Genomic DNA, 24,792 nt, shown 5'->3' on the forward strand with positions numbered 1-24,792 from the left:
TACTTATTTAAATAAAGTTAGAATTAATTTCACCTTTTTTAATAAACAGAAACATGTATCTAAAAACTGAGCAACTTTGTCTTTTTTTATTTTATTTTTTTGTGGTTGTAAATGAACAGAATGCCTTTATTTTTATGTGGTGCTGAGGATCGAACCCAGTGCCTCACCCATGCCAGGCAAACATTCTGCCACTGATCTACAGCCCCAACCCCGTGCAACTTGGTCTTAATTCAAGTCTTTGTCATTAATGTTTATTTAGAAACCAGTGAATATTTCAATTTTCTTATGTAAATGGTAAACTTTAACCTATAAACACAGGATATTTCATTACCTGGATGGTTCAGACCAACCCAGTCGCTTCCAAAAACACGGTTTTAGTTCATCTTGGTGAAATATAAGAGGAAGAAAAAAACAACCTGATTACTTTCTAGGTCAAAGAGTGTCAGAATTCAGAATTCACATTAGTGATCTCTCTAGTTTAGTGTAAACTGTTTTACCTACAACAGTTGTTCTATAGAGGCAGAATGGTTAATGGCTTTCCCTCCTAATATTCTGCAGTTCTTTGCCACAGCAATGGATACCAATGACACTAATTCGCAAATACTAACTAAAAGCCCATACAGTTTAGTCAAGGTTCTGCAGGAAACAAAATGTACCCATGACAAATACAGATAAAGATTATTTAATGAAGTAACTACATAAAAAAAGGAATGGCAAGGCATTCGGTGACTAGCAGCAATGGGAAACCTCGGTCTGAAGGGACTGAGGAATGGGGATGAGAGGACAGCTGGAACTGGGAAAGACTGGCTGCCTCATAGAAGCTGTGCTTGTGAAGGAACACCACTTCTGTCAGATGCAAGGTGTTGAAAAAGGCAGGGAGGGAAAGTAACCCCTTAACATCGCTTCTGCCCTCTGCTCTTTTGCCAGGGCCTCCCACTGGCCAACAGGAAGCTAGGGAGAGGCAGTCCACTAGAGTCAGCATCCCGGGACACAAAGCAAGGTAGAAAAATTAAATGAGAAAAGGATGAAAGGGATACCATATGACCTGAAAGAGTTAAATAAAAACATTATTTTTTTAGGTGTAGATGGACACAACACAATGCCTTTATGTGGTGCTGAGGATCGAACCTGGTCCCGCCCATGCTAGGGGAGCTCTCTACTGCTGAGCCACAATCCCAAACCAGAGTTAATGTCTCTTAAACAGGAGATTGTTGTGTGTAAATAGCCTAAAGCTCTATTAAAACAGTTTTGAAATTAAAGTTAATTTATGACTTTTTCATTACTTGTAAACCTCATTTAAATTCCATAATGTATGACTTCTTACTGGAGTCTAGAGCATCCATGTAAGCTAAATTTAAAATTCTTTTGAAGATGTTGGACAACTAGAAGCAAAACATCTCTCCAGACAATGAGATTAGCCAATGTTTTTTTTTTTAAGAAATATAACTTGATGTTGTTACTGTTTTTGTGATGAAACTATGATCAGCAATTAACAGAAAACCTACACTGAACTGCAAGGGTAAAGAAATTATCAAAGGAAGGAAGATTGTGTATAACATTTGGGAAACATTATTTAATAACTTTGATGCTCATCAAAGCCTAAGGACTACAGACTGCATTATAAACAATCATTAATTCATACCTTCTTCTGAAGCCCCTAAAAAGCTGTCTGATTTCCTTCTCTCTGGCTTGATGCTTTTTTCCCTTTTTCTATGCTTTTCACCAACTTCTTGATCATTGGTTGCTTTCTCCCTTTAAGAACAATGATTTAGGGCATTAAACCACATACAGCCAGGGGCAGGACTGTACTCTGAAGGAAACATAGCAATTAGGAGTATCACAGTGTTCCCTTTGGGCCAGGTGTTGGTTTAAGAGCTCTAATGTACCATTAACTCACTTAATTCTCTTAATTCTCTTAACTATATGAAGTAGTTACCTCCAATGCCCCCATTGTGATAAGGAAACTGAGGCACAAAGATATTACATACCTGCTAAGTCCTAGAGCTGGGATCTGACCTAGACAGCCAACCTAATCAGACTCTGCTTTTCACCACTAGACAATATAGCTGGCCTCAAAGGGGGGAAAAAAAACCCTCATTTTATGTCATAATTGGTTTGAAAAAGACCACCATTTGATCAACTTCCTCTGATATGAAATGTCTAAATAATTTGACTGTCTTACAGTTTAAGAACAAATTTGTTAAACTTTTAAGCAGAAACCCCCATTCAACAATAAGCTCCTTAAAGGTAGAGTCATCGATCCCCCTGTGCACCTCCTGCCTTAGCACAGTGTTTAGCTCATTGTCAATGCTCAAGAGATGCTGGCTGAACCTAACACTATTTAGGGATTCTTTTTCTGCTTTCATTTCATGGACAGTAAAAACAAAATATGTAAAATGAGAAGGGCTGGGGATATAACTCAGTGCTTGCCTAACATGAGTAAGGCCCTAGGTTCAATCCCCAGCACTGCAAAAAAGAGAGAGAGAGAGAGAGAGAGAGAGAGAGAGAGAGAGAGAGAGAGAGAATATGAATGAGGATTAAACAGAAAGGGTGAAAAAGAGACTTTTTTCCTCTCTTAACTTCCACTAACAGAATCACAGGGTCAGAGGTGAGGAGGGGCTGGGGCTGTAGCTTAGTGGTAGAGTAGCTGGGGGGTAGAGCACTTGCTTAGAATGCATAAGGTGCTGGGTTTGATCCTCAGCACCGGATAAAAACAAAACAACAAAAAAAGGCATTCTGCCTATCTATAATTTTTTAAAAAAAGAAAAATAAATAAAATAAAGGTATTGTGTCCATCTACAACTAAAAAATATTTTAAAAGAGTGGGAGGAGGTGTTTGAGTTGTCTTCTGCCTATGTCCAAATGCCCCAGATCAGAGTTTCATCCAGTCTCTTCTGAGTAGCAGTAGCCATTGTTGAAGTAACTGGAAAGCCAGCTGCTCTCCCTATCCAGTAGCTGTGACCACTAGAAAGTCTGTGCTTTACTGAATACAAATCAGTTACTCTGTAATTTCTAGTCACTATTTCTGTCCTTTGGGGCAAAAGAGAGTAAGCTGACTCTCTTCACTTTACAGTATTTCAGGTATTTGAGGGAAGATATCAAATTCTCCACTCCATCTGCTCTTCTCAGGCTAAGCCTCCCCAGCTCCTTCAGCTGTTCTCATATGACCTGGTTTGCAGACCTGTGACTGTCCTGTGGTTACCCTATTCTGTTTATTAATATCTCTTAAAATGTGGCACTAAAAAGTAGTCTCACATTGCACCCTAGGAGTGCTCTAAACAGCACATTACCGGTCTCACACATCACCTTGATCTATCAATACATTTCTGTCTATACAGCACTAATGTTGCATTGACCTTTTCAACAACTGCATCAACCTGAGCTTCAGAGAGTCATGTCCATGCCTTCAAGAATTTATTGAATTGTTATTATGTCTCAAGCTGCATGCTAAGTGCTTGGTATACAAAACTAAGAATTCCTGCCATTAATGTAACTATAGTGAGTAAGAATTTCCAATTAAAATTTTTTTTCAGGCCAAGTGTCCTAGGAGTAGTCTATGTTTTTGAATCTTTTACCTTCATCTTTTTTTTTTTTAAGATGCCCAGACTGGCCTTGAACTCCTGGGTTCAAGAGATCCTCCCTATTCTGCCTCCTGAGTAGCTGTGACTATAGGCATGCACCATTGTGTTTGGCTTTATCTTTTTTTTTTTTTTATTTTTTGGTACCAGGGATTGAACTAGGGGTACTCAACCACAGAGCCACATCCCCAGCCTTATTTTATGTTTTATGTAGAGGCAGGGTCTCACTGAGTTGTTTAGCACCTTGCTGTTGCTGAGGCTGTCTTTGAACTTGAGATTCTCCTGTCCTAACCTCAAGAGCTGCTGGGATTACAGGCACGAGCCACCATACCCTGCTATCTTTATCTGTCAATACCATTTTGAATCCCCAGTCTATCATCCATCACATTAGCACTCATTCCTAGATTTGTTATCTAAATATTTGATAAATATGCCTTTTCTGATATAATTTAAATGACTGATGAAAAGGTTGAAATCAGCAGGGCCTAAATACAGTAATCTTAGAGGCCTCTCCTATACTGATATCAATTTGCTAATCAATATCTTGAGCACTGTGGGTGACTGGAGGGAGAGAGACAAGTGTGAGAATGCAGACACTTGGAGTCAGGGCTGGCTTATCTACAGCAGTTTAATGCTATTACCAGACATTCATTCTCCAAGAAGTCTAAAACCTAGCCCCATTTCCTCAAAAAGAAGAAAATAAGGAGTCTAATACCTCTATGCCTTAGGAATTATATAAATTTTATGTAAGGAAAAAAGAAGAACCCCCAATGGGGAATACTAACCTTGTAGAGCCTTTGCGGGGGTCCTGCTGCTCCATGCTCTCCTCAGATGGCTGAAACCATCTTTCTAGATCTTCATCAAGAGTAGAATGAGCTCTATCCAAGGGAAAGTGAAGAGAATGGTGACAATAGTCTTTTTCCTTCTCCCTTGACAAGGAAACTTAACACTCTATAGAGTGGCAAGAAACTTTAAAACTGTGCTTTCTCTATACAGTTGGGGAAATGTAAGTTTGGTCAGACTGTATGTAGACTCACAGAGGTCACATAGATCTAATTTAAATGTATACAAAATAGTCCCATAGTCCTTTGACAAAAAGCCATGGCATCCATGATATTACTGCTTCCCAATGTCAAATGCTGACTCTTGTCTCAATCTAGGTCATTAAGTCAGTTTCTACCTAGGTCAAGATTGCATATACTTTCTATTTATTTTTCTAAGAACTACCTCTGAGGCTAGAAGATGAAAATAGGGTGTTTTAAGAAAGCCTGAAAAATATCGCGCCCCCCCCTCCCCGTCAAAAAAATATCTTCCACTCTAGCTTGGTCCCTAGAACTGACAAACCATTCATAGCACTGAAATGTCTGAGCATCTTTGGAGCATGTCTGTGGTAAGTACTGCCACCAGTTCTTTTGGAAAAGGATGAGACAATAACATTAGCTAATTTTTGACCATGTACAAAGAATTTTATGTTTGAATAGCCAAACCTAACTTGGTCTTCTTAAACAATTATTCTTTTACTTTAAATTATGGCACAGATTTTTAATGACAGCATTTTTGGGGAGATAGAAGGAACAGTTATATCACAGATAAAAATTTTCTAAAACATCCCTTGAAAAAAAAATTTCCCCTTCTTGCTTCTTTCTTTTCTCTGTCTTTAACCCTCTCTCTATTTTCTTCTCAGATCCTAGGGCTCCAGTCTCCTCTTCTACTTCCCAGACCTTTCCCCTTCCAGGTCTCTCCTTTTTCCTTCTTATAAAGAATAACATATCCCTTGAAGAATATGACAGACACTAGATTCATTAACCAAAAGCTAGTCAAAACACTCTTATTTGCTGCTGCCTTTTATAGCAGTTGGGATGTTAATTCAATTTCTGGTGTCCCTTGTACCCAATAGGGGTCATGTGTCAGTTTGATCTATTAGACAAAGTGGATGTGGGCTGGGAAGAGTTTCTCGGGAAATTTTGCTTTCCAGATAAAATGAGGCAGAATCAACTAATATATTCCTTTGTCTCACCCGCTTATATCATCTGCCTGGTGTGTGGATAGCTGCCATCTTGCAAATGGGAGTTGACAAGCCAGAAAGAGTTTCAGTTTTGTAAAATGATAAATGTGTGGAGAATTGTTGCATAACAATTTGAGTACAGATGCCCTTGATTTATATTGTAAATACTGTTAAGTTGTAAATACATTTCTTATTTAATACACCTAACCAACCAAACAGCAAGTTGAGCAAGACAGTACACTGTAGAGTATTAGTCATTTACCCTCATGATTGTGAGGATGACTGTGAACTATGGCTTGTTGCTACTGTCTGGAACTCAGAGTATCATACCATATATTGCTATCCCAGGAAAAGATCATAAAGTCATAAAAACATAGGTTGAACCATCATAAGTTGGGACCATATACATGCTTTTTTTAAAAAAAAAAGTTGTATATGGACACAATATCTTTATTTTATTTATTTTTTATATGGAATTGAGAATTGAACCCAGTGCCTCACACGTGCTAGGCAAGTGCTTTACCACTGAGTCACAACCAAGATGTTAAATTTACCTCAAGATGGCAAATTTTATGTTATATTTATTTTACATATAATGTGTATGTATGTTGCATGTAAGTTTTATTAATGTATTTTACATGTAACATATATTATTTGCATTTTATCACAGTTAAATTTTTTAAAAAGCAGAAGACCTTTTAGGAATGGGAGTTATTAGGATAGTATGGGGCAAGATTGTTTTCCTCCTATTTGTCAATATTGGGGAAAACACTTAATATAAAAACAATGCAATTTTTAAAACCCTTTCAAAAGTCTAGCTTTTTCTATTACCTCTCTGTGTCCTCTTCTAGATCCTCAGTTTCTCTTGTCCAAAGCAAAATGTTATCATTTTTATTATGGTCAGTTTCTTGTTCTTCTAAATGCTTTTGATCTAAAAACAATTCAAAGAATTAGCTTTATTAGAATGAAAACATTAAGAAAGCCTGCCTTAAAATGGAGTATAGAAATTAAGGCCTATCAGTGGTTCCTTAAGTATGGACTAGCTCCTCTCTTCCCATTAGAGCAGGAGGACAGGTGGCAGTCTATAGGACACCTGTATTCACAACAGCTGCATCTGGGGTCTTGGGAGCTCTTTGGTGCCAGGTGAAGCTTTAGGAAATCTAGCCTGTGCCAAGGTTCAGAGATGGATAAGAACAAGCAGAGGAAAGAAAGGTCACACAAAAGATAAGGCAAGCAGCCCTGAGAACAAACTGAATAAATTTACTTCTTAGAAATGTTTCTAGGTTGGAGCCCCAGGAAGGAATGTGGGTGGGGAAGAAACCCTCTAATGTATGATAAGCATTTTACATATGCTATCTCATTTCATTTGGCCACCAGTCCCATAAAGGGAAGAGGACTAACATTTGCTAAATATTTTATGGATGTACCATGCACTGTTTGTGGAGCTATTATGTACATCATAATATAGGAATTATTATCCCCATTTTACAGATAAAGACAACTGAGGCTCAGATATTAAACAGTTGGTCATATAACTGACTTAGGACAGTAGCACATATTCATAATTCCAACTACTCAGGAGGCAGAGGAAGGAAGAGCACAAGTTGGAGACCAGCTTCAGCAAATTAGCAAGGCCCTAATTTAGCAAGAAACTGTCTTAAAAGATAAAAATAAATAAATAAATAGGGAGATGTAGCTCAGAAGTAGAGAACCTTTAGGTTCAGTCCCTAACACCGCAAAAGCAAAAACTAGTAGAGTCAGAATTGAGGTAGAGTTGTGACTGACCTCAGGGTCACACTTCCCCATATGTACTACTCTGTTGCCAAGGACAACATTAAACCTAGAACCTGATGAAAAAAATCTAAGAGTATATGCTCACCATTTGCAGTGATGCCCAGATCATGTACTGTGTTCTCATGCAACACTGTGGATGAATTCTGCTGCTGCTTCAGGTGCTCTGTCACATACAAAAGCAAAAGACAACTTATTCCTCCTTTGAATGACTCTAGGGCAGTGGTTCTCAAAGGGTGGTCCTCAGACCAGCAGCTCTGACTTAACCCAGGAACTTGATAGAAATGCAAATTCTTGGGCCTTATCCTAGACCTACTAAATCTAAAACTCTGGCAGTATGGTCCAGCAATCTGTGTATTAACAAGACCTTCAAGATGCCTGATAAAGTTGGAGAACTACTGCTTATGGACATTCCTAATTTGAAGGAAATTTTTCAAGTAAGACAAAAAAAGATGATTATGATGATGCAGAAGATAGGTAATACTTTGCCGTACCCTATGTACTCAGGATTAATGTTCACACAATCTTTTTTGTGTGTATGTATGGTGCTGGGGATTGAAGCCAGGGCCTTGTGCATGTGAGGCTAATGTTCACAATCTTTACAACAACCCTATGCAACTGACTGCATTATTGTTAATTGTGTTTAGTGAATGAGGAAATTAGGGTTAAGAAACTTGCCTAAAACCTAAGAAAGGTTAAAGAACTTGCCTAAAATCACACAGATAATCAGTGGGAGGATTGAGATTTGAATCCAGGCAGTTCTAACTGTAAGGTTTATGCTCCTAATCTCTATATTATACTCTGTAAAAAAAATTTTATTACAACATCAGAATAATTCAAATGTTTCCTCATCTCTACTGGCCAATGGAAAGACAAGAGGCAGAGAATATTCATTATTTCCATTTCCTAAACAAATACTTACTAAAGACAAGAATCTGCTAAAATCAGTGGCTGCTCTGCATTTATTATGTGCTCAGTCTCCTCTAAGTACTCTCCAGTGCAGAGCAAAAAGTCAGTTGCAGGGAGCACAGGCAGACCACCCTGAGCTTTCTGGTCTTGTTCTGGGAAGGTACAAGTTGGCTCCCTTCCTGCTGAGTAGGAAAGAGGTCCTACCTCACAGAGCTTGGCATCAAGGGGCTCTATAAGATCATTTTATATAGTTTGAAATTAAAAATCCATTTTAATCCTGATTAGTCCCTTGTTGATCTTAAATGATTACCTATATCTTAGGGTTCTAAAATTTCCCCTGTAGGTTCTTGTCAGGAATCTAGAGATTTGAATGTGGGTCCTCCAAAAGAGTAACAGCAGGTCATTCCCCAGAAATCTCTTTAGGGGAAACAATACACATACAATAGCCAGATGAGTAAACCCATTATTATCAGGACAAACTACTCAAAAACCCTCTACTTGATTATTTGCATAAGGCATCCAGGACCTCCTAGAGGGAGAAGGCAGAAGCCCACTGGTGAACTTTTCCCCCTTGATTTATCATTAGGGAGTTCTTCAGTTGAGTAGGTACCTCCCATTTCTTCAAGGCCTAATAGGTCTAGTGTGGGGGAGGGTGAGTGCACAAATCCAAAATCTAATTTCCTTGAGGAAGAATGAGTGTGGATTGGTGACTCAGGCTCTGATAAAAGTTCCAAGGGAAAAAAGTTCCAGTTTTTTTCTAAAACTGTAATGCTTTAGACAGAAGCATTAGAATCACGTAGTAAGGCTGGGAAGAGTCACTTCTTCATATGGATATCTTTACGCAGTCCTGTAAGCGATGAACACAGGGTCAGTACAAAGAGGTCTGGCCTCCTTCAGACAATTTTGGGTATTGGGGAAGGACTAAGAGAGAAAAAGGACAGGAATTTCATGTTTGGGTGATCTCAAAAGACTGCTTGCAGTCTGAGTTTATGGAAGGCTTCTTACTACTTGAATAGAAAACTCAATTCTTTTATTTTATAAACATTTATTGAGTTCTTTTTATATACCAGGCTCTGTTCTAGACTCAGGGGATCAAACAACTAACAAAAGAGACAATTCCTTGAGGGGGGGAGAGAGACAAAATTAAAAAAGGATCCTCTGCTCTTTGTATTTCTGGAAAATTACTGAGCCATTCAAAATGTAGACATCACCTACAAACCTGGCCCAGATAATTGCCATAAGTGAAACGACTGTGCTGGGGTATGTACCATGAGACCAGAACCCAGGAGGAAACCTGGGAACACAGCTGCTACAATGGAGAAAGTGAAAGAGGGTTCACATGTGGTAACTACAGTAGAAGGACAGCAGGATCCACAGGCAAGTATTGATTACAGTCAAACTTGCAAGTACCTATTTAAGCCTACTTTGTATTTCTAAAACATTACGCCATTGCTAAGGAACAAATGATACTAAAAATCTACTTAAGCAGTACACATGTGGGATAACCTCCAATCTCAACAGTTCTGTTATTTTAAGAGCAACTACAGAGGAAGAATTTGCCGAGATTAACTAGAGAGTCTCAGAGGTAGAAAGTAGAGAGGTAGGGTTATGGGCCTAAGAGCCTGACCCATAAAAGCCTGTGACCTATATGACCCTGTGGCACTGAAGGCAAGGTTAAGTGAGGCAACAAAAGGCTATAGGGTTGGGGGTATGCTCAGTGGTATAGCACTTGCCCAGCATGTGCAAGGCCCTGGGTTTAATCCCCAGTACTGCAAAAATAAAATAAAAAAGAAAAGGGCCTGTAACTACGGGAAAAGAAACCAAGCAAGGAAGGTTTTAGAAGCTGACTGGATCCACTTAAACATGTCTAAGAACAGGGGCTGAGGGTTATAAGGAGACTAGAAGGCAGCTGGTCCTAGAGTCAGACCAATAAGCTCTCACTTCTTATCAGACTCAAAACCTCAGAGACTCTGAAAACCAACTAGTGTCCAGGAAGTTCTCTACAAGCTCCATAGCAAAAATAGGACCATCAAAAAAACAATTAAACTCTCACAAATCTGATGAGAGGCATCCCCTAAGGGCAAGGGGATGGTCCATCAAGCTGCTGGGGAAGCAGACTACCTGCCTGCAAATTTTTCGATAACCTTGCATCATTTCTTCACATCAACCCAAATGCAAATAAAATTGAATTGGTACTACTCAGTCTCTGCCTGAAATGGAAAATTCTAGTCTCATTAAATTTTATGACACTGACTCTTAGGAAAGGGATTTACCCACAATTTCAATACTTTGAATGCCTCCTACTCAGGCCTCCAAGGAATGGCTGGATTGGTTTAAAAAGAAGATAAGAGTTTCTTTAATAAAAGAAATTTATCATCATAAATCATTTTAATATTTTTATTTCCCCTCACAATCATCACCATTACCTTTAAGAAACAAAATGTAACAGATTCAGGCCAATATCCCAGCTAAGTTGTTGTGGTCCCTTTTATTGGAAAGCTGTCCCTTTCTGATTTTATCATTCAACCAGAACTTTGTAGGCCCTTTCTATTAGTGCTCACATCTGAGATAAGGAAACCATGCTGTGGTCAGTGACAATAGCTGACAAGACCAAGTGTATTTTGTATTAAATGTTCCTGGTATGGTTTAGGTCTGGAATGTCCCCCACAATCTTCTGTGTTAAAGGTTTCATTCCCAGTGCAGTACTGTTTAGGGAGAGATTTGGGAAAATGATTGGATCATGAGGGTTCTGACTTATTATTAGTAGGTCACTAGGGACATGTCCTTGGGGACTTTATCTTGTCTCTAGTCCCTTCTTCTGTCTTTCTCTCCGCTTCCCGGTTGCCTCAAACTGAGCAGCTTTCCCCTACCACACCTTTTCACCATGATATTCTGTCTCACCTCAGGCCCAGAGTAATGTAATTGGTCAATCATGAAATGAAACCATGAGCCAAAATAAACCTTTCCTCTTCCGAGTTGTTTGTGTCATATACTTTGGTCACAATGATGAAAAGCTGGCTAACAGTCTCTTACCAATTTCGTCAAGCAGCTCCTGAGATGGTGGTGGTAGCTCATCAATGTGATGCTGTGAAATGGCTTCCATTAGTTCTTTAAAAAGACAAAGGAAGAAATGACTTAACACTTTCCTGAATCTGAAGTGGACTTTTCCAAGCCCCCTCATGAATTTGACTGAGGATTTCCAATGATGAAATAAATAAGGGGTGAAAGAAAATCTTTTATATAACAGTCCTAATAGATACCTCCTTCTCTTCTGTCCTAATAGATACCTCCTTCTCTTAAATAATTTTCTTAGTAGAGACCTCTCTTATTCTATCCCACTTACCTCAGTATTGGTTGGCCTGTGCCCCTTCCTTTGCTAAGGATATTTGAAGTAGGTTCTTACTAAGAGGCTGGGGGATCCAATCTGGATCAGAATTGCTTAAGGAATATAGAGGTTATAGACCAGCCAAAATGGACAAAACACAAAGTAGAAGGCCTTTGTCTATAAATTTTCAGGCCAGGTGATATAAAAGCAACTGTACTTCAGGTCTTGCCCCAAGAGCTCAATTATAATAACAACCCCTCAATATAAGACAAAATCCATTCCCGGAGGGAAAATTTCAAGTCTTTGTTCCAACGACTTAAGATATTAAAATTAATGTAATGAAAGCAATATGCCTCAAGAGTTGTAAAAACATCAGATGCTTTGGGCTGGGGATGTAACTCAGTTGTAGGGTACTTGTCTAGCATATGTGAGGCATGGGTTCAACTTCCAATACCCCACCATCCACCAAAAAAAAATCCTTAACAGCATCAGATTCTTTTGATTAAAAAACTGTCTTCTAAGAATCTGTCCTGAGAAAAGGATCAGAAGTATAGTTAAAGATTTATATACACAGAGCAAAAAGTTGGAAAGCAACATAAATCTTTGACATTAGGAAAGAGTTAAATAACACTGACTATTAAATAGAATGGACTTTAAATAGAATAGATTATTATGTAGTTATTTTATATATATATATATATATATGAATAGTTTTTAATGACAAGGGAAAATACTCAAAATGCAGTTATTCCTCAGTATCTATAAGGGACTGATTCTAGGATCTCTTCTACCTGTGGGTATCAAAATTCATGGACACTTAAGTCTCTTACATAAAATGGTACAGTATTTGCATATAATCTTTGTATATATCCTCTCATATACTTTAAATCATATCTAGATTACTTACTTAATATGTTGTAAATGCTATGTAAATAGTCATTTTACTGTATTGTTAAGGGAATAAGAACAGAAAAAGAGCATATACATGTTCAGAACAATTTTCTTCAAATATTTTTGACTTGCTGTTGGTTAAATTTGTGGATGTGGTACTCACAGAGAAGGAGATTAAGTATATATCATCAAGGAAAAAAAGCAGTCTAGAACTGATATGTAACTATGCTATTTTTAATATATTTCTAAATCTGTGAGAAATATATATACTAAAATTTTATACATGAAATTTAAAAATTACAGTTATATATTTATTTTATTTTTTAAGCTTTGCTTTATTCTCCAAGTTTTCTATAACAAATCTGTTTCACAATCGAAGGAAATAGCATTTTGTTTGAACCAAATATAGCTTCGATTTAAGTCTCCTTAAATTGGCTAACTATTATGAACTTCTACTTTGATATGACACACAGGTACCTTTAGGCAGGCTCCTTCTCTGGGTGGCTTGGGTTGATGTGTCAGATGTGGTAGCCATACTAGAAGAACCAACTACAGAACATGCAGACAATCTTTTCTACAAGTGAGATGTAAAAATAGTAACTGACACATGTGTTGAGTAAAAAAGTACATGCAGTTCAATCATTTCCACTTTTTAAAGAAATATTTTTTAGTTGTTGATCAACCTTTATTTATTTATTTATTTTTATGTGGTGTTGGGGATCAGCAGAATGCATTACAATTCTTATTACACATACAGAGCATAATTTTTCATATCTCTGTTTGTATAATTAAGTATGGTCCCACCAATTCATGTCTTCATACATGTACTTTGGATAATGATATCCATCACATTCTACCATCATTGCTAACCGCTTGCCCCTTCCCTTCCACTCCCACACCTCTGCCCTATCTAGAGTTCCTCTATTCCTCCCATGCTCCCCCTCCCTAACCCTCTAGGAGTCAGGCTCCTTAGAGAAAACATTTGGCATTTGTTTTTTTGGGGATTGGCTAACTTCACTTAGCATTATCTTCTCCAACTCCATCCATTTACCTGCAAATGCCATGATTTTATTCTCTTTTTTTGCTGAGTAATATTCCATTGTGTATATATGCCACATTTTTTAAATCCATTCATCTACTGAAGGGCATCTAGGTTGGGTCCACAGTTTAGCTATTGTGAATTGTGCTGCTATAAACATTGATGTGGCTGTATCCCTATAGTATGCTGTTTTTAAGTCCTTTGGGTATAGACTGAGGAGAGGAATAGCTGAGGCTGGGTCACATGGTGGTTCCATTCCCAGTTTTCCAAGGAATCTCCATACTGCTTTCCATATTGGCTGCACCAATTTGCAGTCCCACCAGCAATGTATGAGTGTGCCTTTTCCCCCACATCCTCGCCAACACTTATTATTGTTTGTCTTTATAATAGGTGCCATTCTGACTGGAGTGAGATGATATCTTAGAGTAGTTTTGATTTGCATTTCTCTAATTGCTAGAGATGATAAACATTTTTTCATATATTTGTTGATTGATTGTATATCCTCTTCTGAGAAGTGTCCTTGGCCCATTTATTGATTGGGTTATTTGTGTGGTTTTTTGGTACTTAGCTTTTTTTTCTTTTTAAGAGACAGAGAGAGAGAGTTTTTTAATATTCTTTTTTTTTCAGTTTTCGGTGGACACAACATCTTTATTTTATTTTTATGTGGTGCTGAGGATCTAACCCAGGGCCTCACATGCACTAGGCAAGTGCTCTGCTGCTGAGCCACAACCCCAGCCCATTCATTTTTTTATCTAGTAAGTTAAACTCATTCAACAGACCTCTTCTGGAAGCCTTCTCATCCTTTCTGCCTCAGTACTTACCTCTGTGTTACATTAGGCCTCTCTTTCTCTCTAGACAATGAGCAACTCTGAGGAAAAGTATATGTCTTAGATGACTGGAAGAGGGTCTGACATGATGCCTAGCACTCAGAATCTATTTAGTCAACAGTCTGTTGAATAAAAGGGTAAATTCCTTACCATTTCCCAACTCCTATATTTATTTATTTAGCTATACTAAGGATTGAACACAGGCCTTACACATTATAGGCAAGTGCTGTACTATTGAGCTATATGCCTATTCCTTTTTATTTTTGAGACAGAGTCTCACAAAGTCACTCAGGCTGGCCTCAAACTTGCAATTCTCTTGCCTGAGCCTCCCAAATAGCTGGGATTATAGATGTGCACCACTGTACTTGGTTCATTTCCTTAGATCTGAGTAAATGTTTTGTGAGCCTAATGCCCAAAGAAGATGACAATTAATTTTTTCATTGAGGGCCAAAGCAAATAATCAATCTGTCCATAGACGATACTATGTGTTAGTAAGCAGTATGAAGTTAAGAAATCTGTGGTTTTCTCAAAAAAAAATATACACGTAAAATATGAGCGCGAGACATGGGGCTGGGATTGTGGCTCATTGGTAGAGCACTTGCCTCATACATGTGAGGCACTGGATTTGATCCTCAGCACCACATAAAAACAAATAAACAAATTAAGGATATTGTATCTATTTACAACTAAACAATGTATATTAAAAAAAAACACTAGGGAGACAGAGAGGAGGAAAAAAGAGGTCAAAAAAGGATAAGATACAATTAAGTGTTTTTCCTGCAGATTATCAGTTCAGGAGTTCAGAGAAGAGGAAAAGTATCCAATACTCTCAGGGAAGTAACCAATGGAGGCATCAAAGAGAAAGTAAATAAGCTTCCTACAATACAGATTTAGGCAAAGAGCCCCAGGGAAGCCTGGAGAAAACCAGCTTTTTTCTTGCTGTGTAATTAATTTGGAAAAATCTTGGTCCTTCATATCTCTGAGCCCCTTGGGCTGATCCTATAAGTGCATGATCCTGTGAGAGTATAAAGCAGAATTGGTAAACTTACCAGATTGATCAGTTTGGGAGCAGGAGTCTCAGAGGAAGTAAGGAGAGAATCCAGGCTCTTTGCTTTCTCTCGAATGGTTATAAATTTATCAGAAAAAATTCGAATAGATTCTTGGCTATTCCAGCAAGAGGTAGACCTTGTTTGATCCTGAAGTGTGATACTTTCTAGGCAGTCTTTATACCGACTGGCAGATGAAGAAATTGACCCTATTGGAGAAAAAAAGGTGGTTAGTGTCTGAATTCTTTACATAACAAATGAAACACTCAAAATTCTTTAACTATGCAGATTTCCCAAAGTTGCTAACAACTGAAATAATCACTAATCTGAGACCTAGCTCCTCAAATTATAAAAAATGAGAATATTTAAACCTGGCTATCAAAATAAAATAAAGGGACATTAGACCACAAATATACTGGAAATATGGACACTAAAGAAAATATATTTGATGCTGGCTGTATATGGTTGTAGGACTCAAGAACTATAGATATTTAAGCACTGTTTGTTTTAAATTGAAAACTCTATAGACAATCAAATTTCTACACTAAACTCAGTAGTGCTCAGAGTACAGAATAGACCCTACATTTGCATGTCCCTACTACTGTAACAGCTACTTAATCATCGCCACCACCACTACAACCACCACTACCTTGCCTCCCATGGGATTATTCCCTCCAGCTTTGGCCCTAAGTAAATACTTTTGGTCTGGGAGAAAACAGCCATCAGGTCTGATCTCTGGCCTGACTTCCCAGAGCTAATGGGCAGAGGTTGTGACGTCGTTTCCCAAAACATTCTCCCTGTTCATGATTACCTGGGCTAAGTGGAGTGCTGACACTAGTAGGTGCATGGTTTATTTTGGGTGTCTTGCATGAGGTTTTCTTAAAAGAGCTATCTTGTTCATAGGAGATACTAGACAGGTCTTGAATATCTGTCAATGATCTAAAGAATTAAGAGAACACACAGTAATTCTGAGAAGATGTTTAGAAAAAATCAAGTAATATATTCTTGACAAGAATTTTTTTTTGGGGGGGGGGTTACCAGGGATTGAACTCAGGGGCACTCAACCACTGAGCCACTTCCCTAGCCCTATTTTGTATTTTACTTTGAACTTGTGATCCTCCTGTTTTAGCCTCCTGAGCTGCTGGGATTACAGGCATGCACCACCACACCCAGCAAAAAGAATTTTTAAAGTATATTCTTGACAAAAATCTTTGTCAATAGATCAGAATTAAAGAATGTCTTAAACAGAATGTCAGAGTCAGGTACAGTGGCACGTGCCTACTGTCTCAGGTATTTGAGAGTCCAGGAGTTCAAGACCAGCCTGGGCAGCAAAATAAGACTCTGGGTCAAACAAGAAAGAAGAAAAGGAGGAGGAGATGCAGGGAGAAGAGGAGGAGGAAAAAAAGAAGAAAAAAAAGAAAGAGGAAAAAGATAAGGATGAGGCTAAGGAGGCAGGAAGAAAGAGGGGGGAGATGGAGAAGGAGTAAGAGAAGGAAAGGGAGAAGGAAAAGGCAAAGAGGAAGAAGTGTGAGGGGAAGTAGGAAGGAGAAGAGGGAAAGGAAGCCAGATGAGGAAGAGGAGGAGAGAGAATATTAGAGAAACCTTAAAAAAGAAATACTAGGGCTGGGGATGTGGCTCAAGCAGTAGTGGGCTCGCCTGGCATGCGATCCTCAGCACCACATACAAAACAAAAGATGTTGTGTCCGCCGATAACTAAAAAATAAATATTAAAAAAGTTCTCTCTCTCTCCCCCTCACCTTCTCTCACTCTCTCTTTAAAAAAAAAAGAAATACTAACTTTAAAGACATCTTGGCAGCTAAAAATAGATAAAAGGATATTTATGTAGAAGGCAGATTTAATCTATCCCAAACATAAACTTTTATTACCATCATCACCATCACTATATTTCCTTGATTATACGGTGCTATTAATTATAAATCACATCATCAGTTTAGTAACAGTTTCCTGGTAAATTAAGGAACATACATTAAATCCACACACAAAAACGCAAAGATGTATGTTCTCTTTTTTTTTAGTTGTCTATGGACCTTTATTTTATTTATTTATATGTAGTGCTGAGAATTGAACCCAGTGCCTCATACATGCTAGGCAAGTACTCCACCACTGAGCTACAACCTCAGCCCAACATGCAGATTCTTACAACAAGGAAATATTGTTTCCATAAAACCAATACTTTACACAAGCATTCTTAGGCTACTCTTTGGTGGCCATACATGTCTTTCTCTTTCAGTTCCTTTGGTGATTCCTTTAATGTCTCTTCTTGTTTACCTTCAATACTGTGAGGGAAAAGAAAGAAAATCAACATTAGCCAAATGCACTAAGTTAATACAAGAGACCAGTTTATTGACCCAGTAAGAAACAGTAGAAAGGGCACAAAGCTAGAAGTGAAAAGTGTGGGTTCTGGCTCTACTTCTAACTAGCTACAAGTTCTCTGACATGTCCGGGCCTCAGTTCTTCTTCAGAGATTGACTACTCTATAAGGGTCAGCCCAGTCCTGAAATCAACCAATAACTCAATATGACAATGAGGAAATTCCTAAGAAAATCAATGGAGCACAGGAACTTTATAGGGAGGTAAATGTTGGAGCAAGGGGCACAACCAAGAAGATTTAGCAACTATGAGACAGCTTCCTGCTATAGAATACCAAGAAAGGTCAAGAGAGGCTTGTGCCAAAAAATGGCAAGAAAATATTGAAGATGAACTTGGCCCATTTCTATTTCAACTAATATTTAAGATTCAATTTCTATACTCATTGAACACTAACTATAAGCAGATCCCATGCTAAATTCTTCCGTGTTTTCACATTTTTAATTTTTGCAACAATCCTGTAAGACCAATTGTATAAAGGAAAGAATGTGGATTTTAGGTTGACTTTTTTTTTTTTTTAAAGAGAGAGTGAGAGAGGGGGGAGAGAGAGAGAGTTTTTAATATTTATTTTTTAGTTCTCAGCGGACACAACATCTTTGTTGGTATGTGGTGCTGAGGATCGAACCCGGGCCGCACGCATGCCAGGCGAGCGCGCTACCGCTTGAGCCACATCCCCAGCCCTAGGTTGACTTTTAACTTTATTAATTCTGTTCACCAAAATGTATCTCCTTCTAGGCACACAGTGAAACAGCACATTTTGGGGCTCTTAATTTACATAAATGATTTTAAGACTTGTTTTAACCAATGAAATATGAGTGAAAGTAATGAGTTACTTCTGGACAGAGACTTGATAAGTCTGTGTACAATTCACCAGGTTCCATTTTTCCTGTCTTGGTGATCAAGGATGCACAAAGATGGCACCTCCCCCAGTCCACATCCCTAATAAAAGGTTATATAGTTCAGAACATCCCTGGACAACCTATGAGCCATAAATAAGAAGCATGAACAAGAAATAAACTTTTTCAGGCTTGGTAGTGTACATCTTTAATGCCAGCTAGGAGGCTGAGGCAGGAAGATTACAAATTCAAAGATAGTCTCAACAATTTAGCAAGGCCCTAAGCCACTAGATAAGACCCTGTCTCAAAACAGAAAATAAAAAGGGATGGGGGGCTGTGGCTCAGTTTGAGAATGCTTCCCCGGCACATGTGAGGCCCTGGGGTCAATTCTCAGCACCACATACAAATAAATAAATAAAGGTCCATCAATGACTAAAAAAATATTTTAAAAAAAGGGGGGGCCTGGGGATGTGGCTTAGTGATTAAGTGCCACTGGGTTCAATATCTAGTACCCTTCCCCCCAAAAGAAAGAAACTTCAGTTGTTTTAAACCACTAAAATTTAGGGGATCTGCTCAATCCTGAATGATTAGAAATGTGAACTTAGAAATATTTAAACTTTCTGAATTTTGTCCCACCCTCACCACATCTTTTTTTTTTTTTTTTTTGGCGGAGGCGGTAGGGAGGGAGGTGGTACAGAGATTGAACTTAGAAGCATTCAACCACTAAGCCACATCCACGGCCCTATTTTGTATTTTATAAGAGACAGGGTCCTACAAAGTTGTTTAGCTGGCTTTGAACTCACAATCCTCCTGCTTCAGCCTCCTGAGCTGCTGGGATTACAGGCATACCTACCACGCCCTACTATTTTTAATAATTTTAACATTTTCAAGAATTTTATGTAAATGGAATCAAACAGTAAATAACTTTTGGGGATATCTTCTTCCTGTAAGCATAATTCTCTACAGATTTATACATGTGTTGCATGTATCCATAGCTCATTCCCCTTTAATCTGAGTAGTACCTTTGGTATAGATGTTCCACAGTCTGGTTCATCATACATATTATGATGACATGTGGGTTTCTGATTTGGAGTTTTTACAAATGCATTTTCTAATAAATATTTGTGTACATTTTTTATAGATTTATTTTTAAGTTGTAGTTGGACATAATACCTTTATTTTATTTATTTATTTTTATGTGGTGCCAAGGATCAAACCCAGGGCCTTGCACGTGGTAGGCCAGTGCTCTCCTGCTGAGCCACAACCCCAGCCCTGGGTACATTGTTTTTATGTAAACACTAAGTCTTCATTTCTTTAGGACAGATGCTCAGAAGTTACAGAATTACTTTTAATTCCAATTTCAACATTCTTTATTTTATTATTTTATTTTTTTGAAGATGGACACAATACCTTCATTTATTTATTTTTATATGGTGCTGAGGATCAAACCCAGTACCTCATACGTGCTAGGCAAGCACTCTATCACTGAACTACAACCCCAGCTGTCAACATTCTTATCCCTATTTACAGATGAGGATACAGAAGAGGGAAGGGACATGTTACCAAGGTCACATGAATAGAATGTCAGAGTCAGGATCTGCATACAGATAATTTCTACCCCTTAAATTCTGTTTAACAAGTTCAAAACCAATATTTGTAAGATAGGGGAAAACACATTTGAAAACAAGTAATGAATGCATAAGTATGTGGCTTTCTCAACATTAACATTGCTTCTGAGTATGAAACTGAATAAGACATAATGCCCATATGTTTGTATAAGATACAACAGCCCATACCTTTGTATAGGTTGAAACTGAGGCCTGGTCAAAATCTCAGCATTCCTTCCAAGGATTTTTCTCATTTGGAATATTTCCTTACCTTAAAGAATAAAGAAATGTATTTTTACTAATACAGATTATTATCTTCATTTTCTAGAATTTTCCTTGATCTAGTCTAGAATGAAAAATAATCTGCATAGAAAAGTACTTCCCTATTTGGATTTGAACTGAATGTTGTATAGAAGGTTTTTTGCTCTGAAAGTTTATTTTCCTTGATCAGAGGGGAGAACTATATTCTGACACTCAGAATACAATTAAGCTATTTACTGGCCTTTCAGTTATAACCACACAGTTATTTCTAGAGACAAATGTTGTTTGTCTTTTCAAGAATGCAAACTGACCCAGTTCCAATCAATGGACACCAGGGGGCGTTGAAACCAAGAATGGTTTGTTCACTAAAGCTACCAAACAGAAAATATTAGTTGGGCATTCCCAGAGAGTTAACTGTGCCTCTTAGCCATCAAATACCCTCTAAAGTGAGGGGGCAGAGAGTGGGGTCTTGAATATGAGGAGCTAGTTTGACTGTCTTGTTTCCCTTAGCATCAAGTGTCTGAAGTTATTTCTCCCCAATTCTCAGGAAAATACTTTCCAGATATCTAGGCAAATAGAAGTAGTATCCATTTTCCTTACCAGTATTAACTATTCTAGTTTATGAAGATGGGGGCATACAGAGCAGCCTGCCCTGATTCCAAATGCTTCAAACTCCCTATACCTATCCTAATCCTTAGGGGCAGGTGATCTGGTAGGTACTAGGAATGCATACCAGAATAATCCTGCCTTTAGCAGACAGATACCAAGAAGCTCTAAAACACTCACCAGTAGAGAAACATTGGGGTTCTTCTTCCTTCAACATTCCCCCCCACCACCTTTTGTGGGATGGAATCCAGGGGAGCTTTACCTCTAAGCTACATGACTAGTCCTTTTTATTTTTTGAGACAGAGTCTTGCTAAATTGCAAACTTGCAATTCTCCTACCTCAGTCTTCAAGTTGCTGGGACTATAGGCATGTACCACTGTGTCCAGCTTCCTGTGACTCTCTTAAAATGATAAACACGTAGATAGCATAAACTTTTAAAAAATATTTCCTAATAAGTACAACTAGAACCGAAGAAAACTTAAGAGACTTTTTAAAAGTCTGACCCCCTCTCCTTTATACTAGGGGAGAGTGGGGCCCTGGGATGAAGTGGCTTGTTCAAGGTACACAGAAAAAAATTGATGGCAGAACAATAGTTTAGAACCTATCATGTGGAGCTGGGGATGTGCCTTTGTGGTACAGTGCTTGCCTACTATGTGGAAGGCCCTGGGCTCAATCCCTAGTATTGTACAAAAAAAAAAAAAAGTGATAATCTAACATGCATCCCACTGTACTCATCCTTCCCTGGTGAAGAAGGAGATAATATATCAGAGCCCTAAGGGTGGGGGTACAAAAAGCCTGAAAGAAGGGAGTAAAATACATGTACTTCAGATGTTTGTATGAAATTGGCTCTGGTTTTCTGACCTGTCTGCCTTTCTATTTCTCCAAGCTACTCAACTCTCCTCCAAATACAAGTGGCCATGTTCAGAGTAGGCCCACAGAAAGTGATCATGGGTAAAGCTTCAACAGGAAAAGGTGAATGACTCAAGTCCCTGAGGTTTTCTTATACATATCCTGAGAATGTAATTGTTTAAATAAAAGCTTGTAGCTTCTTAAAATGCTCCTGACTCTGATAGGAGCTTGAATCAAGTTAGGGTTGGAAGCTGGAGTGTGCAGTAGGTGTGAGGTACCCTATCTGTCCAGGTTCAGAAGGTTGAGATGCCACTATGGAGATCTACATAGCCCATTAGGTGGATAACTCTGGTTTAAAAATACATGTTTATCCTGGCATGGTGGCACACACCTATAATTTCAACTACTCAGGAAGCTGAGGTAGGCCAGCCTCAGTAACTTAGCAAGACCATGTCTCAAAATTTTAAAAGGGCTGGGGACGTAGCTCAATGGTAAGGTTGACTAGCATGGGTGAGGCCCTAGGTTTGATCCCCTGTACTGCAAAAACAAAAAAAGGAAGAAATAAACAAAAATTCTTGCATACCTTAAAATTTTTAAATGTCTGTAACAGTACCAATAGTTCATTTCTACCTTGTCTTGCACCACTCTCCTGGCTGCAGAGAGCCCAAAGCCTCCCAAGGGGTGATGTTGAGTTGAATCTGCATTATTGGGAGGGGGATGGGGGCAGAGGTACTGGAGACTGAACCCAGGGGTGCTCTACCCTGAGATACCTTCCCAGTCTTTTTTATTTTAAGACAAGATCTCACCAAATTGCTGAATCTGGCCTTGAACTTGTGATCCTCCTGCTCAGCCTTCCAAGTCACTGGGATTATACTGTGCCCAGCTGGCTATTATTAACTTTATGCTAAGATATTAAGCAAGCAAAGAGAACTAAAGATGAAACTGCCTTCTAGAGAAAAACATGAAAATCAAAATTCCCGGGTTTTTTTGTATCTAACTAGCTCTGTGGCTTGAGCAAATCCTTCAGGTTGCTCAGCAAAAATAACAGTACTTTCTGTGTATCACCAAGGATCCTAAAATCTAGTGAAAAAGAGTGTGTGTGGTGGTAATGAGGCAAGGAGCAGCAAGTACTACAGTGTATTTATAAAAATACAAGGGGAAGTATAAATAACACCATATATATCATTAGGCTGGTGAGGAGCAAAGGAGTCAATCTAATAAGGGGAGATCACTGTGCCTTGTTTTCTTCATCTGCAAAATGGTCTTGATGAAGTTATCTCTAACGTCACTTCCAGCTCTGCATATCCATGATCCAAAAGAAAGCAAAGGCGAATGGCTATCAAATGAATCTGCCCTAGGGCTTACCACAGACTGGAGGTTGGGCAAAGGCACCTTGTATTTCTTCAAAGTCCTTTTCTATGGGACTTGAGGTCTACAAAGAATAAAAGAAAAGTAAAGAAAGAAGATTCAATTGAGGCATAAATATAAAAAACTTCAGAAGGAACTGAAAAATTATTGAAAATTATTGAAGCTGGGTAAGAGTTCCATTGGGCAGGGCATACTGTTCTTTCTGACTTTGATTTCTTTTTCTTTTTCTTTTTTTTCTTTTGTGGCACTCAAGCCCTTACACATGGTAGGCAAGTGCTTTACCATAGCCCTCTTGATCCTAAAGTCCCTACATCTTTTATAGGAAAAGAACAAACCTGCTTCACAGACATTATTTATTTATGGTATTTCTCTCAGCAACAAGCCATCCCTCCATCTCCTATCATGAAGAGGAATTTTGTGACTTCATTTATATCGCTCTCTCCTGCTCATCCCAATCTCCCAACAAATTAGAAGAGAGGACATGTATGTGTGATATGTGTATCCTACACGAGTGTGTATGTTTTAAAAATATTTTTACTAAAGATTTATTAACATCTCAGTCTATGCACTGTTAATAAAGAATACTTAAAGGATTGTTAATAAGGGAAAACTGTTCCGGGTTTTCAGAAGTGGAAACAAGTGATAAGTATACTTTCTAAAATGTTGTTATTGTTGTTGTTGTCAATGGACCTTTAGTTTAATTATTTATGTTATGCTAAGAATTGAACCCAGTGCCTCACACATGCTAAGCAAGCACTCTACCACTGGGCTACAACCCCAGCCCATGTAATAATTATACTTTTGATGCATTCTGAATTCTTCTTGTCAGTCAAATGCTGTGACTTTCCTTTCCTCCACCCCACCTTTCATATTGATAAAAAGATTTTCCAAAACAGTGGCAGAGACTGGGGAGAGATGGGGAAGAAATCATATAAGTAATAAAAGAATCCAATTAATTTCATTTTACAAGTGAAAATACTCTGTACAAGCAGGTTCATGCAAAAGCTAGCAGACTCCCAAGAAAACCCGAGTACTGAACAGTCTCATGTTTTTTGCTGAATGCTTTCTTCTGTCCTGGTTCTCCTGCCACTAAAGCTTGGCAAACTGGATTTAATTACCTATATCTGCAAGCCACCAGTTCTTCGTAGAGAAGAATGACAACCTTGTTCTTTTCCCCACAGAAAAAACACGTGAATCAGACACCATGAATGAAAGAAAGTATTTAGAAAAAAATACAAAGTGCTGTACAGACGCAGATACCTTAATTTGGGGGAGAAATTGCATATGACCTTTCATTTTAAAAACTCTTATTTTTCAAAATTTTAAAATCATGTATGCAAACAATAGTAAGTGGGCATTGGATACATCTATGTGTAAACTAGTTTTCTTAATTAAAATGATCTATTTTTTAAAAAAAGATTTTTTAATTGTCAATAGTCCTTATTTGTTTATATGCAGTGCTGAGA

The 24,792-nt window shown here is 38.2% G+C and overlaps 1 protein-coding gene across 8 annotated transcripts in view; it reads right to left on the bottom strand.

The window, feature by feature from the left end:
- Positions 1-24,792, bottom strand: part of Tex14 (testis expressed 14, intercellular bridge forming factor) — a 103,220-nt gene that overhangs the window by 1,098 nt on the left and 77,330 nt on the right. For 7 of the 8 annotated variants that reach the window (XM_078042317.1, XM_078042318.1, XM_078042323.1 and 4 more), the window contains 12 exons: positions 23,324-23,390; positions 20,432-20,513; positions 17,646-17,708; positions 16,223-16,350; positions 15,415-15,620; positions 12,977-13,073; positions 11,317-11,391; positions 7,463-7,540; positions 6,415-6,514; positions 4,364-4,456; positions 1,643-1,752; positions 332-383 (listed from right to left, as the gene is read on the bottom strand). In XM_078042317.1, coding sequence (XP_077898443.1) covers positions 332-383; positions 1,643-1,752; positions 4,364-4,456; positions 6,415-6,514; positions 7,463-7,540; positions 11,317-11,391; positions 12,977-13,073; positions 15,415-15,620; positions 16,223-16,350; positions 17,646-17,708; positions 20,432-20,513; positions 23,324-23,390 — 1,151 coding nt within the window. The remainder of the gene's footprint in view (positions 1-331; positions 384-1,642; positions 1,753-4,363; positions 4,457-6,414; positions 6,515-7,462; positions 7,541-11,316; positions 11,392-12,976; positions 13,074-15,414; positions 15,621-16,222; positions 16,351-17,645; positions 17,709-20,431; positions 20,514-23,323; positions 23,391-24,792) is intronic. The other variant, XM_078042321.1, reaches the window with a different exon arrangement.

Source organism: Ictidomys tridecemlineatus, chromosome 3 (genome assembly GCF_052094955.1).
Source record: "Ictidomys tridecemlineatus isolate mIctTri1 chromosome 3, mIctTri1.hap1, whole genome shotgun sequence".
In the NCBI taxonomy this organism is placed as follows: Eukaryota; Metazoa; Chordata; class Mammalia; order Rodentia; family Sciuridae; genus Ictidomys; species Ictidomys tridecemlineatus.